We start from the raw sequence: 19593 nt of genomic DNA, 5'->3' as shown, positions 1-19593 counted from the left end.
TTTTAAAATAAAATAAATTTGGCAATAAATTTTCTTCCCAAAATATGTTCACAAGAGAATTCAGAGAAGAAGTTCTTACTTAATAGGATTGAAAATCTTTTTGCTTCTGTCTGCTTGGGACTGTTCAATAGCAATTATTTGATTGGTGGCTTCTACCTATGTAGAATAACAAAAAGTAATTACTTCATAATTAATTTCTTTATTAATTAAAACATTCATTAGTAAATAATTTTCAATTACTTAAAAAGTTTCCCAAGGCATTATGTTAAGCACTTGGCAAGAGGCACCAGTCACTGAAAGAATGTATAAGACAAGGACCCTGACCTTAAAGCAGTGTGCTATTGGAGAGAAGAGAAACAAATACCTGAAGAGCTAAACAAAGAAAACACAAGACAAGAGAGAACTTCAGGTAAACAGTGAGTATAGAGTGGACTATAGATCTTCCCGACCCAGGCATTGAACCAGGGTCTCCTGCATTGCAGGTGGATTCTTTACCCACTGAGCTATCAGGAAGTCCTCAAAACACATGAGCAAGGCAGCTCAACAGATCCATGCACTCACTCGTTCATTCATTCTTTTATTCATTCATTTCATACATACTTGTTGAGCACCTACTTTGAATCAGGCATTGCATTAGGCAATAAAGGTGAGAAGACAAAACAGAAATCTCAGCCCTTTCAGAGCTTATTAATAAGAAATAAAAATAAACAGTAAAAATGAATAAAACATAGGAAATGACATTTATTCAATAATTCTTGTTATTCAATAATATTCTTGTTATTAGTGAAGAGTAGCAAGTGTCTGCTGGTATCTGCTCTATGACTGTAGGTATTTGCATAGTCACTGTCTTTCCAGAAAGCAATTAGGCAACCAACATCAAGAGTTTTAATACTGATTATATGTTCAATGTGCAATGCCTATTCTGGAATTTATTCTCATACAAAAATGAATATGCCTGGATGTTCACTGCAAAAAAAATTTACAATAAATTTGTAAATACAAATTAACAAAAAATTTACAATAATACAGAAATTAATATGGTATCTTGATATAATGGAAAACCATATCATCTTTGTAAATAATATTTTATAGTCTTTAATGATATTATATAATGCTATTTCCACAACATAATATTATCTATATGAAATTAATTTTAATAACAGAAAAAATAAGGAAAAATTAAGTTATTAAATTGTGGATCCCAAGTATGAATGAATTTTATCTCTTCTTTCATACTTTTCTATTATATGCCATAATGTCCACAATGGACTCATATTACTTCCATAATCAGAAATATATGTTTTATTATTGTGTGCTTGCTGTTTATTTTATTTTGGTTTGGTTTGCAGCAAGAGCAGCTGATGTGGTTAGCTGTGAAGCGCCACTTTGGGAGACTTGGTGCCTGAGCCCAGGTTGGTGATCAGAAAAAAACATATGCAGATAATGGATATTCCTCACCCTAAGGAGCTGGATCTGAGGTAATAATGCAATAAATACTTGTTGACCACTCAGAAGTCATCCTACATGCATTCTAATCCCAGCTCTATTATTGACTATTTTGGATGAATGGTGTGACTCTCCTGGGCCTCAGTTTCCCCTCTGCTAACTGGGAAAGAGGGAGCATCAACTAGATTAGTGGTTCCTTGGCTTTTTTAAGTTACAGACTTCTTTGAGAATTTGGTGAGAACTATGAACCAACTGCATATGGGAACACACCAGCCTCAAAAAGAATAAACTAATTACACTCAACAAATGAAGTCCAAGATTTAGACACTAAAAACATTAAAGCTGTAGTTTGAAGTGATGTTCTGCAAGATTCTGAATTGGCAGCTTCTATTTCCTATGTCTTGAAATATTTATTCTTAGACCCCATCCACCATGCTGTGAGGAAGCACAAGCTGTCCCACAGAGAGGTCTACGTGGAGGAGAGCCCAAGGCCTCCCAGCTACAGCCCTCTTTGAGCTCCTGGCTGATGGCCAGTACAGATTTGACAGACACTCAAGTGAGCCATCTTGGAAACTGGATCCAGCTAATGACTCCTGAGTAGAGCCAAGCCCTGACCAAGTGGCAGATTTTTGATCCAAACCAATGAGTGTTATTATTTTCAGTTGCTAAGTTTCAGAATAGATGGTTATATAGCAACAGACAACAGGAACGCTTACTATATGTTGACTGAATGAGATGAAACTAAATAAAAGACTTACCTTAACCCCAAAAGGTTTCAAGTAAAACATTTCTATTGGCTTTAGACCCATTTGAGTTTTGACAAATTTTGGACTTCCCCAAACTTGAATATGGATGGTGATCTGAAAATGGTTCTTCTTTTGGCAAACAAAAGCTTCATCTGCTGGCGAAAAATTAAATCCTTTGTCTGTGACGACTCGATAGCCTACATCAGGTCTATGAAAAGTGGAAGCAAGAAACCAGTCTTACAAATATTTTCTACACATTTTCTTTCATGAACAATATTAATTATATAAACATTTTGGGAAAATACATTTTGGAAAGTATCTTTTGCTATATCTGAAAAATGTGAAAGTGTTAGTCACTCAGTTGTGTCCGACTGTTTGCAATCCCAGGGACTGTAGCCTGCCAGGCTCTTCTGTCCATGGAATTCTCCAGGGAAGAATACTAGAGTGGGTTGCCACTCCCTTCTCCAGGGGATCAAACTCGGGTCTCCTGCATTGCAGGCAGACTCTTTACCAACTGAGCCAGGGAAGCCCTCTTGCTATATTTAATCAATTTTGTTAATTTTCACCAAGGAAATGAAAATGGTATTTCAGAACACAGCTGGCTATCTAACAGCTTTTTTCCTTCATGAGAAAGAAGTACAATTCTTGCCAAATGGAATCATTGTCTCCTCAGCCTGCCTTTTCGCTTTGTGTTTCCTAGATTTCTAACTTGACTCCACTATACAATAGAAAGACGTTGGTTAGAAGTTGAGAAGTTACTATATTACTCAGACATATCAAATATCTGGGATATATTTCCTTTTTTTCCTTCTTAAGAAAAATCTCTCATTTCATCAGCATCACCACACTCAAATAGTCCCTCAGATGAATGACTACTCAGCTTCCTGGTAGTCAGATGAAAAAAAAAGCAGACTGGTCAGAACTACCAGGAATAGCTTTCAACCAGATTAACCAGAGCCAGACTACTGATTGAAAACATGTTTTCACTAAAGTATGGCCATTTCCTTTTTATCCTTTTGATCTGATCATAGCACTGAATACCTACTATGTCGTTTACTTCTGCAGAAAAAAAATAATAGGTTGACGGTGGGTTAGCTAATCAGACTCTTGCGTTATTTGTTTTATCAAACCATGTTCAAGAGCTGTACTTTACATATACGTAATGCTAACTTGCTGCAGTAGTGTCCGACTCTCTGCAACTCTATGGACTGTAGCTCGCCAGGCTCCTCTGTCCATGGAATTCCCCAGGCAAGAATACTGGAGTGGGTTGCCATGCCCTCCACCAGGGGATCTTTCCAACCCAGGGATTAAATCCACATCTCTTAGGTCCTGCAGGTGGGTTCTTTACCACTAGCACTACCTAGGAAGTCCCTGTGTATTATATGCTTGATTAAATACTTTTTAATATTAATAAAAATAAAACCTATTAAACATGCAACATTATCAAGTAGAAAAGAGAACATAAAAGTTGAAAATTTTGGTAATTTTTTCTGTGTGTTGTAGATATGAAACATAATTTTTAATGCATCAGGTTTCCTAAATGTTCCTCAGGAAAAGAGCTCCTTCCTAGAACAACACACAGAGATGGCAGTACTTCCTGCTTTGCTGGCTCTCTGCTACTATGTGGATCTTTGCTTCCTGGGATCTCAGTTTGGATGGCTGCCATTTAATGAACAACACAGACTTTCTAAATTTTTTTCTAATTTCAGTGACAGAAATATGAATGGGTCTCTTGGGAAATGAGTATTCATGTTCTTGGCAAGCTAAGCACCTCACCGAATGGATCAAGTCACTAGGTCACTGATTACCCTCAAAGTCTTCTCAGGTGGCTCAGTGGTAAAGAATCTGCCTGCCAATGCAGGAGATGCAGGAGACATGTGTTCTATCCCTGGGTTGGGAAGATCCCCTGAAGGAGGAGGTGGCAACTCACTCCAGTATTCTTGCCCAGAAAACTCCATCGAAAGAGGAGCCTGGGGGGCTCATGGCATCGTGAAGAGTCAGACAGGACTGAGTGACTGAACAGGAGCAGGAACTGATCAAAGGCCCCACAGTCACAGCGCCCTCCAGCAGCAATGGGAAAATCCACTGAATGAAGAGGGAGATAAAAGCAGGTATTTTAAGACATCTGGAACTTTATACTGACTTGCTTGTCAAAAGGCTAGATGGATTGAATTGTATAGATTGGACTACAGAGGGTAGTAAGAACAGTTTTCATTAAGGAAAAAAAACAAAGGAAATATTTTTGTGTGTGATCTTCTATGTTTCACTGTCAAAAACTCTGAAGAAAAAAGATTTGCAGCTCAGATATGAGCATTAGCCTGAAATTTAAAGACAGCTGTAAGCAGACACTATATCAACCCATAAAAATTATACAGTTGAAGAGTATTCTGAATCTTAAAAAAATGTCTAATTATAAAAATTATTCTATTTACCTAAGAGTAGCGATTCTGCTTTTGATATCAAAAGTTAATTATAAAATCAACTAAACTGGCCTTTTTAAAGGTCTTTAACACAAGCTGTAAATATAATTCAAAAAAATGTAATAAAATTTTAATCCCCTAACTTTATAACTTTCAGGTTATTTAGAAAAATTATGCTTTTGTAACGAGTTAGATCTACTAATCAAAGCAGAGGCAAGTGATTTTCCATCTTAGTGATGTGAGTAGTGAATTTAAGACTTCTGAGTTCTAATCCAGATGAATATTACCTATCTTTTTTGCTTAAGAAAAGTGAATTATGGCTGCTACTGCTGCTGCTAAGTCACTTCAGTCGTGTCCGACTCTGTGCGACCCCATAGACGGCAGCCCACCAGGCTCCCCCGTCGCTGGGATTTTCCAGGCAAGAACACTGGAGTGGGTTGTCATTGCTTCTCCAATGCATAGAAGTGAAAAGTGAAAGTGAAGTTGCTCACATGTCCGACTCTTAGTGACCCCATGGACTGCAGCCCACCTAAGCATTCAAAATAAATCTGCTTCTACATCTTTGAGTTGATACTATTCATGTATCTTTTTGTTCTTTTCCCCAGATCAGTGAAGCATAGATTGACTGCTCAGATAAACTTAAAAAAAACTACTCAAGTAAGAAAAGAGATAACAGTTACCTTGAAAACTTGATCAACTCAGATCCATTACAGACTAGGAAGCATTACAGGTTTTGATTAAAATACTCTGCTTATGTGTGACAGTTTCATACCTGGGTATTCATACGTAAGACACTATATGGAACAACCCCCCCAAAACCATTAAATGAAGTCTGACTCAAAACCAGGACCTTTGGATCCTTCTTTTCTTTTTCTGTTGCACACAGCAGTAAAGATACAAGTTGCGACATTTCAGTGATACAACTAGCAACTTGCTTCTTCTTATCTCCTGTTAAACACATTGAGTCCCAAAGTCTAACTTCGCAGATTTTAAGGAACAGATTTCTTCCTTCTAGTTCATCCAACATAAAATTCCAAGTGATAAGTTTTGCTCTTAAAAAACTGTTGGGATTAACATATATACACTACTGACACTACATATAAAATAGAAAACTATGAGAAGGTCCTGCATAGCACAGGGAACTCCAATCAATGCCCTGTGGTGACCTAAATGGGAAGGAAACCCAAAGAAGAGGGATATATGGATAAGAAGAGCTGATTTACTTTGCTGTACAATTGAAACTATAAGCAACTGTACTCCAATAAAAATATAAAAAATAAAAAGTTATTTGGAGTTTGAAAAATACCTTGAAGACCCTCAAGTTTGTAGCCCAGCATTTCTCATTTCATATTATATTTATTAATTGAAAATCATATTCTTTACCCATTAACACACTTTAGTGTTTCAAGAAGGCATTTACAATCAGTGAAAATTCTAGAAGAGCTGGGTAAGTAAATTATATCCTAAGGAATAAAGAGAAGGCTTAAAAGATCTTTAAGAGCAATAGTGCATAAGTCTACATTTGTTTCTTGAAACTATAATGTCATAAGAATAGGATGAAAATTTTCTAGTTTAAGAATGTTTTGTATGGTTTGATTTCAGTCTCTTAATATAAAGCCACCCTCAACTATGATCACTACAGGCTATATTGGCAATAAACTGACAGTACTGAATTGCAACATTGATGCTGGGGGAGCTAACAATTTAATATGCCCCCCAAAATAATTCTATGAAATTTTTAATTGACTGCAGGATTAAATATTAGTGATTTGGGAAATCTCCATTTTCCAGCTTTTAGTTTAAACTGGGCATTTGATCTCAAAAAGATTCTCTCTCCCTCCATCATTTAGTGGGTAAATTATGAGTTAGAATTACAAATCTGGATTCTTGAAGACCAAAACTCATGTCCCAACTGTTTATTGTTAAAATGCAAAACATAAGGAGTAAGACACACTTTCTCACTGACACATTCCATTTGATCAGAGGTAGCATCAAAGCCCAAATACTTGGATTTAGTCTTGAGAGTTAGCCCTGGCTTGCTCTCCAGTCAACCATAGGGGTTCCTAAGGCCACTTACAGTTTTTCATATTGACTGTTTAATAAGCTGTGCCAAGGAACACTCCGGTATGGCTGCCACTTCAAAGCAGGAGAGGGCTGGTCCGCAAGCATCATGTTCTGTCTCTCACTGTCAAGGTCTTGCACTTCGATGCTGTGACTCCTACCTGTCACTGCAAAGAAATTGGTATGTTAGATCTTCCCTCGGAGGCTGTTTTTCTTAGACAGCTGCATGGAGCGAATGCATAGTCCATGTATGAGGCAGAGTGACCCTGTGGGGAACGACAAGTGTTGGGAAGCAGGGGGCATGTGGCTAGGTTTCTTTCCTCATCTGTAAATTGAGCAGCTTGGGTCAGTGATTCTAAGGTGCCAAGGTGAGCGCTTGTTGGAATCATTGCCCTCAGTGTCTATCTACTCTACTTCCGATATGGCATCTCTTCATTCCCAGTCTGTCTGGTTCTAGTGAATCCCATTCCCAGCCCGAAGAGGTGGAGTTTGGTGAAGTCCATTCCCAGCCTGAAGAGGGTAGGGAACCCAGGCTTAATCAATAGAACTACAGCATTCACTATTTGCATCAGTAAATACGATGCAAATAGTGAATGGCCTAATTCAATCCAAGAAACGTGGGTCTCTGTGCTTTAGGGGAGATGGGTTCAACGATGCTAACTCTTTTCCATGAGGTATGAATCTAAGACACATCCCCCAAAACTGCTGGCACCATTTTGGGACAAGAGAGAAAAGCCTGTCTGGAAATGAACCAGCACAGCAGAAGGTAGAGTTGAGAATGAACACACCCAGTTCCAATGGCATAGTTTGAGTTCTGGCGTCCAGTACTAAATCTTGCGTTACAGGAGCCAATAAAGCCCCTCATTTTGATTTTTTGTTTGGTTGCTGCATCAGGTAGTTTAAGGGTTTGTTTTTAAATTGGTTTTGTCCTTTGCTTCTTTCTTTTGCTCTTTACAACGAATACATTCTAATTTGTTACAGGTCCCTTGTGACACCAAGATTCTGTGGTCTAGCTTTTTTAAGTTATTTATTTGCTTAGTGTCTTACTTCCTTCAACTGCAAAACAGAAATTAAAACAGGTGTCCTGCCTGTCTTACAACAACACACAAGCAGAATATCATAACACAAGTGAAAGCACTTTTAGAAGCTAATATTACAACCAAGATAAATTAGCAGAGAATACTTTGTTAGAAGTTAGTATTAACTATATGAAACTGCTTCTTTTCTGTATCAAAAATGGTCCCATGACAGCAATTTCGCATGTGTAAGCTTCTAGTTTTGCATAATCCTTGCAAGTTGTTTGTCTAATTTGAATATGCCTCCAACTTCTGATTCAACCACAGAAAAATTTTATGTAAATCCTATTAAGATGCTTGCTGTTTCCCTTTTCTGTGAGCTCCCTACCATCACTCATGCCTCATACCAGGAGTGAAAGGGAAATAGTGTGTGTACATAAAACCTGGTGATGGCTATAAGCAACAAGTCAAGATATAACACCACCTTCTATACAATGTGCACTTAGCCCACTCACTGTTCTGTCTTTCTTTATACTTTTTATTGATGACTTCTTAAATAACTAGCAGAGCTACTTCAGTTTGCTTTGTATCCCAAATGTCCCAGAAACTGTGTTTTTCATGAGATATCACTATTATATGTCACCTAAGCAGAACATCTATTTTTTGAGTTTTGTATACAACCATTTCAGAAAAAGATTTTCTCAAAATTCTGCAAAACTTTTTCCCAGCTAAGAAGACATAAGGTCAGCAATCCTCGAAGTTCTTCACGTCCTCACTTCTCCAAGAGTTACCTGTCTTAAACTTTTCAAAACAAACAAAAAACCTTCCGTGGTTCTCCTGTTCATACCAAGTTCAAAGAAAGGGAGAAGCTAGTTCTTCCATCTTTCCTTTCTCCCTCCTGCAGTGGAGAGAGGATAAAGGAAGTTCAAGAGCTTGGAGTTTGGAACCATATGGAACTGGGTTTGAATCACAACTCTACATTCACTGGCCAATTAGGAAGTGGTCTAACATCTCTAGGCTTCAGTTGCTTCACCTGCAAAATGTAACAATATGCTGCCTCCCAGAACTGCTGAAGGAATTCAGTGAGTCATATCTGTAAGTGCTAAGCACAGTGTCTGCCTCCAGAGAGTTTAAACAATGGTGGCTTTGGTTAGTCCTGGCAGTACCGTCATTATCACATGTACTTGTTTTTCTCAGGTGACTCAGTTAGATCTAAGAAGCTTTAGCAAATACTTCTTTCTCAGCCTCCATGGTAACTCTGTCTGATGTGAAATCATGTGGTGGTGGGCCTGAGTGCATACCTAACTCAGACCCTTCCCTACTCAAGTATGGCAGCAAGGCGACAGGGGAAGCAGCCAAAGGTCAGCTCTACCCCTCTAGGTGCTGACAGGGAGGGTGGGCAGGGGGCAGGGGGTTCTTTACTACTAGTGCCACCCAGGAAGCCCTTATTGAAGTATAATATTTGTGAAAAAGAGTGCACAGATCATTAGTACCCAATTTGATACTTTTTAATAAAATGAGTTATACTGGGTAACTACCTCTAGATCAAGAAATAGGATACTTTCAGCACTCTAAAAGATAGGTTCATGCTCTCTCCTGGTTACTACTTTCTCTTGGTCAAGAATAATCACTGTTCTGATCCAATGCCATAGAGAAGTTTATAGAAATTATGTAGTATATGTACTCTTAGGTATTGGCTTCTTTTAACCAACAGTGCTTATGAGATCATTCATCATTGTTGCAAATGATAGTAGTTCATTCGTTTTTCTTGCTGTATAGTGTTCCATTTGTGATTATTATAACTAAAGCTAGTATGAATGTCTGTGGGGACTGTCAGTGGGCATATGTATATACTTCTTTTCAGTGTATTCCTAGAATGGGGAATCACTGAACCATTGGATATGTTTCAGTAGATGTAGCCAAAGAGATTTATAAAGTGATTACAAGGTAAGGAATCTTAATCCCATTTAACAAATGTAGAAATTGGGTTCAAAGACCTGAAACACTCTTTCAGTGTCACAACTGTTACCTGGAACAGATGGATTCAAAATTTCTCTTCATGCTGCCCTGAGGAACTCTTGAGAAATGTAACAGAAGAGAGAAGCAGAAGTGTGAAGGCAGCAAAGTTTCAACTTTTGGGAGAAAACTCACAGCTTGCATCTGAATGTCTTTCAAAATATTTTCTTTGACTTTTTTTTTTTTGCTGTGCTGCATGTGGGATCTTAGTTTCTCAATCAAGCCTGTGCCCCCTGCAGCAGAAGTGCAGTCTCAACCACTGGGCCACCAGGGAAGTCCCTATATGACTTTTGTTTTTTTAAACTCTTGCTGAAATAGAAATTGTTATTCTTATGTGATAATCAAGAAAGTCAGGCTTGAAAAGTCCATGATTCCTGGAGACATGAGACAGGTACTTTTCCTGATTCTACACTGGAAATTCTTTCTCTGTGGACTAATGACCATGACTCTGGGGGTTAAAAAACACTCATGCATTTGAAGTTTAAGCCATATAGGGCCATGAGCTCTCTTATATTTAGAATTTTCATCAGATAGGACCAGGAGTCCTCTCATATTCGGGGTCCAGACCATGTGGGGCCAGGAACCAGCTGGCAGAAGCCTGCCCAACACCTATTCTCTCTCAAAGCAAGTTTTTACATCTGCCTCCAGCAACCCAGTAATTCTACATTGTGAACCCAATAAATGGGCATCTTGGAACCCTTGACCAACATGCACTTCTGAGAAGAAATTCACCAGAAAAACCTTACTGATTGATTTAGGACATCTTCCCCCATCAAAAATCCTGCCTGTAAAACTAGCTCCTCCTTCCATTCCCCATATGCCATTTCTCCAGGACCTTTGTAAAACTCTTGGTCTCTGCAACAACAAATATGAGTTCCCCAGTGGAAAACTTCTGCTGAAAGCATAGCATTTGAATTAAGTGGTTTTTTTTTTAATTCCCCTGGGAACCTGCTCATTTTCATCCTGGAATTGCTATCTGGGGCCAATTATCTTTAGAAGGCTTTTCAGGGACCTTTGAATAGGATTTAAATAAGGAATGCAAGATTTCTGATGTGCTGGGACATTCCAGTTACTTCTCTATGACCATTCTCTAGAGAGAGTGACACATCAATGCCCTCCCTAGGGACAGGCTGCAGACCATCATCACAGGATGGAGCTTACTTCTGAAATGGCCAGGAGAATTTGAGTAGCAATCTAGCTTATGACAAAGCTCTTGGAAGGTTTGGGTGACTTACCCAAAGTACTCTCAGTGAGCTGGTGTATCTGTGGGAGAGTGAACAGATGGTCCTCTCATCTGGCTAGAAATTTACTCAGCTTTTGTGTTTAAGAAGCATAAATAAGCAGCAGGCAGTATGCAAGGATCCTTGAAGAAATTAGAGTAACCATGCATAGGAAGATAGATGGAGAGCTCTATATTATTCAGAAACAAGGCTTTAATTAGCGTTCTGTGTTTCTAAGGTTGAATAAGAAAAATCAAGGCAGCTGCAGGCCATGATGGGACCATGCAAAAGACATGAAGGCAGTAGAGGTTTGCTTTATATGATGGCTGGATGCCCGGGGCAGTACTACCACAGCACGTCCAGGGAGTGCTGATGTGTGGGACTTGGCCAAGTGAAGTCATCATTCAGTGAAGGACTCCCACAGCCCGTGATGGAGCTGAGGCCAGATGTCCCTGAACAAACCAGAAGGCTCCATGGGACTCAGAGGACCAATTCTCATCATGTGGCTGTGAAAGGCAAAGGCAGCAGTTTTCTCACCTGAGCAGGCAAGAAGGCCACGGGCACCTCCTGTCTGGGCAACAAAAACCTCTGGAGTGTGGAGACAATAGCTGCAGGGGAGCCTTAAGAGGAAAATCTTGGACTTCTGGCCAAACTGATGATTAGGAGTAAAAGAGATGTGACTTGGTATCCTGAACTGGGGACACTGTTCACACTGCCTACGTTAATTATTTACAGTGGGTGGTAAGATTGGCATGGAATAGTGTCCTTTCCCCTAATAAGTGTCATAGCACTTGCTCCAGAAATTCAGAAGTTCAAGGCTTCAGGCTCAAAAACTTCAGCTTGTTCTCAATTTGGTCAGGTCCCCAAGCTCAAAACATGATGTGGCATGTGATATATAAGACAAAGAATGAGTTGGGCTGACCACTTGGGCATCATATAACCCGGTTAAAAGACTTCTAAAATGGTTTTCGTTGTTTTAGTCGCTCAGTCATGTCCTACTCTTCTGCAACCCCCATGGACTGTAGCCCTCCAGGCTCCTCTGTCCATGGGATTTCCCAAGCAAGTATACTGGAGTGGGTTGCCATGCCCTTCTCCAGGGGATTTTACAAAATGTCAAAGATCTACTGGGAATCTGCTAATTGGAAGCAAGTGCTAAGGAAGCTCAACTCTCTCCCTTTTGCTCCCCTGGAGAAATCCTCTCAAGTCCTGCTTCTCCCAGTAATTTCCTTTCCATGAGCCAGCAGCAGCATTGCCCAGGAGCTTGTTAGGAACGCAGAATTTCAGCCCACATCTCACACGCACTGAACCTGAGCATCTGCTTATTACTAAGATCCCTGTGTTATTTGAGTGCACGTCTGTGTTGAGAAGGATCCCAGTGAACGAAGCACTGAGCATACCAGCAGGCTCTGCAGGTGCAGCCACACTGCACAGCCTCACCAGGCCTAGAGCCCAGGTCCTCCAAGACACAACTGCCCCCAGAACTGAAAGGACCAGCATCTCATCTCTGCCAGAGAGAGACAGTGGCATCTTCTCCCAGGAGCACCTGTATGACCCCACCTAAGACTGCATGAAACATTACATCAAGAAGGAAAAAATAGGATTTCCCCGGTGGCTCAGTGTTGAAGAATCCGCCTGCCAATTCGGGAGACACAGGTTCCATCCCTGGTCCAGGAAGATCCCACATGCCGTGGAGCAGTTAAGCCCATGTGCCACAACTACTAAACCCGTGCTCTAGAGCCCAGGAGCCACAGCTACTGAAGCCCAAGCACTCTGGAGCCTGTGCTCTGTAACAGGGGAGGCCCCTGCTCACCACAGCTAGAGAAAAGCCCACATAGCAACAAAGACCCAGCATAGTCAAAATATAAATAAATAACTAGAATTATGAAAATGGAAGAAATAAACTCCCAGAGCATATCATCGCCCTTCTATGAGAGAGAAAATGATTTTTGGGGCTACTCCAAGGCTGGTAAAAATCCCTTATTTAATGGCAGCAAGGGGCCCCGGGCTGGCTCACTGGGTCTGGAGTGGTGGGTCCACACGTGACAGTCCCCCGAGTCCTCCAGCACCTGTGTGCACTTTCTCTTCTTGGTTGGTGGCAATGAGACTCTAGAATCAAGAACCCAAAATAAGGTTAGCATTTTTCTTTGCTCTCCATGTCACATTAAATCAGATTAAATTTCCCAGGACCGTGCTCTTGACCTTCCTAAGACTAATTCTAGTTAAAGTTTCTTGCGTCCTACTAGTCTGTAATACCAGGTTGATACATGGAGTGGATGGAGCAAGCTCCTATTCCATGAGCTCTATTAGTCTGAACTTGGTTTTCCATTATCCAATGGATCTGGGATTCCTGTATTTGAAAAAATTAACAGACATCATTTCCAAAGGCAGAAACCAAGTCAGAAGACAAAAGATACTTAAAATTTGAGTGTACATTTTACACCTGAAATTGTTTTTCACTTGAAATTGTTTTTCACATGGAATTTTGTCACAATATTTGATGGCCTTTACTCTTTTGATCATCCTCTAGATCCAGAGGAAGGAATGAAAGAGAGGGAAGGAGGAACAGAAGGGAACGAGGAAGAAAGAATATTGATTGATACGTGAATACCGATTGAAAGGCAATTGACACATGAGTTTCAGAGAGCTGTCACAAACTACTTGAGTGGTCTAGCTGAGGCTGCAAATGCAGAGTGCTTTCTCATTCACCCAGAATTATCCCTCTACATTTCTGACATTTTGACTTTCCATCACACTTGGGTTCGGTGGATTGTTATTTAAAAACTCGTCTAAAGCCAAGGGTACTGGGTATCTGATATGTGTCTCAACACTGCCATCTTCTGGAAAGGACTATGCAGTTCATTCTACCAGCACTGGGGAGAGGGGCTGGCTGGACTTTCAAAACCAAGTATCTACAAACATCAGCATGAATCAGCCATAGGTATACATATGTCCCCTCCTTCTTGAACCTCCCTCTACCTTCCTCCCCATCCCACCCCTCTAGGTTGTTATAGAGTCCCGGTTTGAGCTCCCTGAGTCATACAGCAAATTCTATCTGCTTTACATATGGTAATGTAAGAAATCAACACAATTCTGTAAAGCAATTATCCTTCAATTAAAAAATAAATAAATTTTCAAAAATTAACTTTAAAATAATAAAAAAAAATAAGACAAACAAGTAAACTAAGTATCTAGCCCTTTACCCAGGACTGTGGCACAGAGGCTGCTGATGGTAAGAACAACCAATTCCCCCAGACACAGACTGGTCCAGGGGGCTCATGAGGTGACTGGCGTCTGGGTAGCAGTTGTGAAAGGTTCTGTGGGGAAGGCCAGAGTTGCTCATTTCAGACGAGCTGTGCGACTGGTGTGCAGGCAGAATCCCAGGCGCATTTGCCGAATGGAGGAGGGCAGCTGGTGTCCCCCGGGCTGCAGGTGTCAGAGTCGGACAGCACGCACCTGGGGGAACATGCAAGTGAGGGAGGCCTCTTTCTCACCATACAGGGTCCAAGAGAAGAGAAGTGCAAGACATGTGAAAGGGAGGTGTGTCACACTCACCTTTGACCTGTGGAGGAGAGCAGGAATCTGATGCAGAATAGGGTGGGGTGTCTGGGAGTTGGCCTTGCCTGAGGATGAGAGACAGGCGTTGCTTTTTTGTTGTAACCTATTTCATCATTATATTTTTGTCACAAACTGGTAGTGTGTGCAGCAGCCCCCAGGGAGGGTTCTAGGTGCTCCTGGGGGCCAAAGCCCACCAGACCACGCCCAGCGTTGCGTTGACTGGGCTCCAAGTCGAGCAGACCTGGGTTTGAATCCCAGCTCTTCCACTTCCCAACTGTGTATCCATGAACAAGTACTTACGCTCTCCAGGCCTGCATTTCCTCACCTACAAAGTGAGAATAATCATGATGCCTCTTCAGAGCATCATAGTGAAAATTAAATGAGATACTGTGTATAAAGCCCATAAAATACACCCCAAACACAATGAGTACTCAATAAAGTTTAATTAACATTAGCGTTGCTTCTTGACATTCTCAAAGCACTTACACCAGAGAGATGATTGGGCCAAAGCAGTATAAAATATCACTACTAAAGCCCTGGCTTTCCATCTGTGCTCTGGGGAATCCTAAAGGTCTTGGAAGGAGTTCAAGTGTTTTATAAAAGAAAAATTGTAAATACCTGGAGGGGAAAAAATTACAACTTTTTTCTGTTTTATATATTAAGGTGCAAGTAAAATTTTATTTTTTAAAAAAATGACTACCACCACTAAAAAAAAATGTGAAAATTTCTGTTAAAAAAAACAACTGTACATATGTATACTTATGTATACACATTGTTGTGTGGCAGAAACCAACACAACATTGTAAAACAATTATGCTCCAATTTTTTTTAAAGTTATTATAAGATAATGTCCATTAAAAAGTAAAAAACCACAAACCTATCTTTTATGTTCAAAAAGTTTCTTGCTGCTCTGATTCTAAGTGATGTATAAGCACCACCATCTTCCACCTGACTCCCCTGCTGGAGAGTAAACGATCCTGTTTTTCTTGGTTAAGATTTCAACCTCATGCAATAAAGAGAGAGGTGAAAGTTGTTCAGTCGTGTCTGACAATTTGCTACCCCATGGACTATTACAGTCCATGGAATTCTCCAAGCCAGAATACTGGAGTGGGTAGCTGTTCCCTTCTCCAGGGGAATAAAGAGAGAAGTCTGTCTTTATAAAGATAATTTAGAAAAAATACAGAAAAGCTATATTTTTTCCTCAAGTCGGTGCTTTATAGTTTATTTGTTTTTATTAATAAGGAAAGAGAGAACATACATTATCCTTCCTCCCAAAGCTCCACCCAAATGGAAGTAAAAAGGAATAAAGAAGCACGAACATGAAAGGACATAGCGTCTGTGAGTAGCGACCACGACAGACCATATTTCAGTAACAGTGAGGCAGACAGAAGTAGGATAGGTGGTAACTGAATTAGCAGAAGGGAAAGGCAAAAACAAGACTGCCTGGGGATGGCAGAGGGCATGTTGGAGCCAACAAGACTTTTTCCAAGTTGAATATAACTCCAGCAAAGCCCAAAACATTGATGTCATCAGCAGCCTCTGAATCCAGGGATAAGGTGGAGCTAAAAGTGAAAAAACTAGGACTTCCCTGGTGGTCCAGTGGTTACAAATCTGAAGGTTCCCCACCCCTGGTTGGGGAGCTAAGATCCCACATGTCACAGGGCAATTAAGCCCATGTGCCACAATTCAAGAGCCCTCGTGCCATACTGTGTGCCACAACCAAGACCCTATGCAGTCAAATAAGTATATAAAAATATGAAAAATAAAAGTGAAATAATTGATTGAAAGTTTAAATAAGGAATAGCTGGACCCTTAGATCAGTTTCCCCAATCTGTATAGTCTGGCAACTACCTCCATCTTCCCAACAGAAATTGGAAAGATTTTTATTCTCCAGAGAAACAGATCCCAGGAAATTGTAGAGCTTTGGGACCAAAAATGGAAGGACTCATTAAAAGTCTAAATGCTGAAAGATGAGACCCTTCTTCAGCTTGGCTTTGCAAGCAACCAAGCTGATTTCCCACAGTAAGAAATTAGAAGATTGCTCCCTAAAAAATGCAATGTCTTCAGGACAGGAGAGGGGGGAATGAGATTTGGAATTGAAAAGAAATAAAGTGGCCAATCCTTGCCTGATCACCCTATAGTGAAACTCATTCTTTAAGAATAGTGGTTTGCAAATAACTTCTTAAACAGGAGAAAGCAATAAAAGACCAGACATTTTTCAGAGAACCTTAACCATTAAAGACAGAACAGACAACTAGATTCAAAAGGAATGCAAAAGATCACAAAGAGTTCTTCTACATCTGATAAGACTGGTAAGCTCCGACCAGACTTGACCCTCCCAAAGATAAAAATATCAACTCTGGAAAATTATATATATATATAGTTGTTGTTTTTCAGTTGCTTAGTTGTGTCTGACTCTTTGCGACCCCATGGCTGCAACACGCCAGGCTTTCCTGTTCTTCATCATCTCCTGGAGCTTGCTCAAACTCATGTCTATTGAGTAGATGATGCCATCCAACCATCTTATCCTCTGTTGTCCCCTTTTCCTCCTGCCCTTAATCTTTCCCAGCATCAGGGTCTTTTCCAAGGAGTCATCTCTTCGCATCAGGTGGCCAAAGTATTGGAGCTTCAGCTTCAGAATCACTCCTTCCCGTGAGTATTAAGGGTTGATTTCCTTTAGGATTGACTGGTTTGATCTACTTGCAGTCCAAAGGACTCTCAAGAGTCCTCTCCAGCATCACAATTTGAAAGCATCAATTATTCAGCACTCAGCCTTCTTTATCATCTTTTTTATGGTCCAACTCACACATCTGTACATGACTACTAGAAAAACCATAGCTTTGACTCTGGAGCCTGGTGGGCTACAGTCCAGAGGGTCACAAAGAGTCAGACACAGCTGAGCAACTAAGCACACACTCGTGATATACCTGAAAATACTGAAAAGTAGACAAAAGGAAGAAGATTCTGGAGGAGTTCTGAAACTTAGAAGAAAGTAATGGCATAGGGTGAGCTGTCTACTTACAGCTTTTAGCCTTAGGGCCAGTTGAACAGCTAAAACTCCGTGTGTTAGTTGCCAGGTTTCTCTGTCCATGGCATTTTCCTGGGAAGAATCCTGGAGTGGGTTGCCATTTCCTTCTCCAGGGGATCTACCTGACCCAGGGATCAAACCCTAGTCTGCCACAATGCAGGCAGATTCTTTACTGTCAGAGCCTCCAAAACTCCAATAGAAACCCACAGTCTTTCAGGACTGAAGAATCAGAGAACAGAGTTGGGGGCAAACATAGCTGCTAAAAGTGAAAGGGAAATCTTGGGAAAGAGGGATACAGAGAGGGGAAACCCTAAATTCTTTGTAAAATCCCTGGCCAAATGTGTGGCTAAATCATGAGCCATCAATATGTCTTACAGAGGAATACAAGTAGAAGAGATTTTTTAAAAGACAAATAATAAAGTGGCTCCTGTTCAATAACAAAGAATTAAATGCAATATCAATAATTGCATTAAAGGTTAATGGATTATATACTCCCATTAAAGGGAAGATATTGGAAGAATGGATTTTTAAAACACAAGGCCCAACTATATGTTGCCTACAAGAAACACTTTAAAGACTCTGATAAGTTGAAAGTTAATGGAGAAAGAATATGTGTATGGGAAGGCAGAAGTGATTTCAAGAATAACAGCTAAAATAGACTTAAAAATAAAGAGACTCATTCAATAATAATAGGATAAATGGCAAAGAGTGGTCTCCTGAGGATTGATAGCCATGCAAATTAAAAGGAGTGCAAAATAGATGTTCTCTTGAGCTGGTTGAAGTTAGCACATCCAGGACATCTGCCTGCTGCCTCCAAAGCAGCCAGGATTCCTTTCAGGTTGCAGCCAGGCTGGATTAAGCATTTACTGAGTGCCTAGTATGTGCTCATGACTCTACTAGACACTAGGCAGGACTTACAGTGCTAAGATGTGGGCTTCCTGGGACTTCCTGGCGGTCCAGTGGTTAAGACTTGAGCTTCCACATCAGTGGGCATGGGTTTGATCCCTGGTGAGGGAAATAAGATTCCTCATGCCCTGTGGTAAAGCCCCAAAAAAGAAAAAACATGGGCTTCCCATGAACACCCAGCTGGGACTATTCACAATTCTACAATCCAGTCCTCGGTTTTCTCCAGTGACTCCGCCCAATACCTTCACATACCAATTTCACCTTCTCTAAAGCTCTATTGCACAGTGACATCACCTCAGCAGAGTGCCCTGTACAGAGTTATTACTTCATAAATATGAATTACTGCTTTTTACCTGACATATGGCCATAAACATGTGTGTATTTATAAATTCATATATCAAGAGAGTTTTCCTGACCACCAGTCTAACCCGGTAGTCTTCCCCCACCCCTTGCATTCCACTCTCCTACCCTACACTTCCTTTTCTTCATCTTACTGAACCACTTTATACAATACGTCACTGTCTTTCTCTTCCCACTGGTGTCCGTAATGACCTTGGAGCACTAAGAGTGAATGCTGATGGCAAAGGAAGAGCTCTCCCCAGGAGCAGACAATAAGGAAATGCATTGTCTTCTGAGAATTTAAAAAAGCAATACTTAAACCCACAGAAAGTCAATCTGCTATTTGTCATTACAACCACACACCACTAAATCAAAGAGAAACGCCTGGGTGCCCTGCAGGGCAGACTGCTTTACCACATTGCCCTCAGTAAACTGCCAGCAGGAACTTCATTGTTTTGTTTGCTGTTGTACCCCATCATGCAATTACAAAGATCGCTGTTACTGAAAGTATTTTCTCCAGATTTTCATGTATATGATTCATGTCCTCCCACACAGACATTCACTTACGAGCATGTCTTAATACTCTGTGTGTGTGTGTGTGTGTGTGTGTCTCCTGCATTGTGCCCACTGGCAAGCACGTAGAAGTGAAGTCGCTCAGTCGTGTCCGACTCTTTGCGACCCCATGGACTGTAGCCTGCCAGGCTCCTCCATCCATTGGATTTTCCAGGCAAGAATACTGGAATGGGTTGCCATTTCCTTCTCCAGAGGATCTTTCTGACCCAGGGATTGAACCGGGGTCTCCTGTGTTACAGGCAGATTCCTTAACGTCTGAGCCACCAG

The 19593-nt window shown here is 40.7% G+C and overlaps 1 protein-coding gene across 1 annotated transcript in view; it reads right to left on the bottom strand.

Moving 5' to 3' along the window:
- Window positions 1-19593, bottom strand: part of MYRFL (myelin regulatory factor like) — a 101374-nt gene that overhangs the window by 63297 nt on the left and 18484 nt on the right. Inside the window, exons 3-8 of the mRNA XM_027543472.1 lie at window positions 14478-14545; window positions 14126-14378; window positions 12940-13031; window positions 6690-6840; window positions 2205-2400; window positions 80-156 (exon numbers count right to left, since the gene is read on the bottom strand). Of these exons, the coding sequence (XP_027399273.1) occupies window positions 80-156; window positions 2205-2400; window positions 6690-6840; window positions 12940-13031; window positions 14126-14378; window positions 14478-14545 (837 nt within the window). The remainder of the gene's footprint in view (window positions 1-79; window positions 157-2204; window positions 2401-6689; window positions 6841-12939; window positions 13032-14125; window positions 14379-14477; window positions 14546-19593) is intronic.

The sequence above is a fragment of the Bos indicus x Bos taurus genome, chromosome 5, assembly GCF_003369695.1.
Source record: "Bos indicus x Bos taurus breed Angus x Brahman F1 hybrid chromosome 5, Bos_hybrid_MaternalHap_v2.0, whole genome shotgun sequence".
Lineage (NCBI taxonomy): Eukaryota > Metazoa > Chordata > Mammalia > Artiodactyla > Bovidae > Bos > Bos indicus x Bos taurus.
This window is presented reverse-complemented; position numbering and strand designations above follow the sequence as displayed.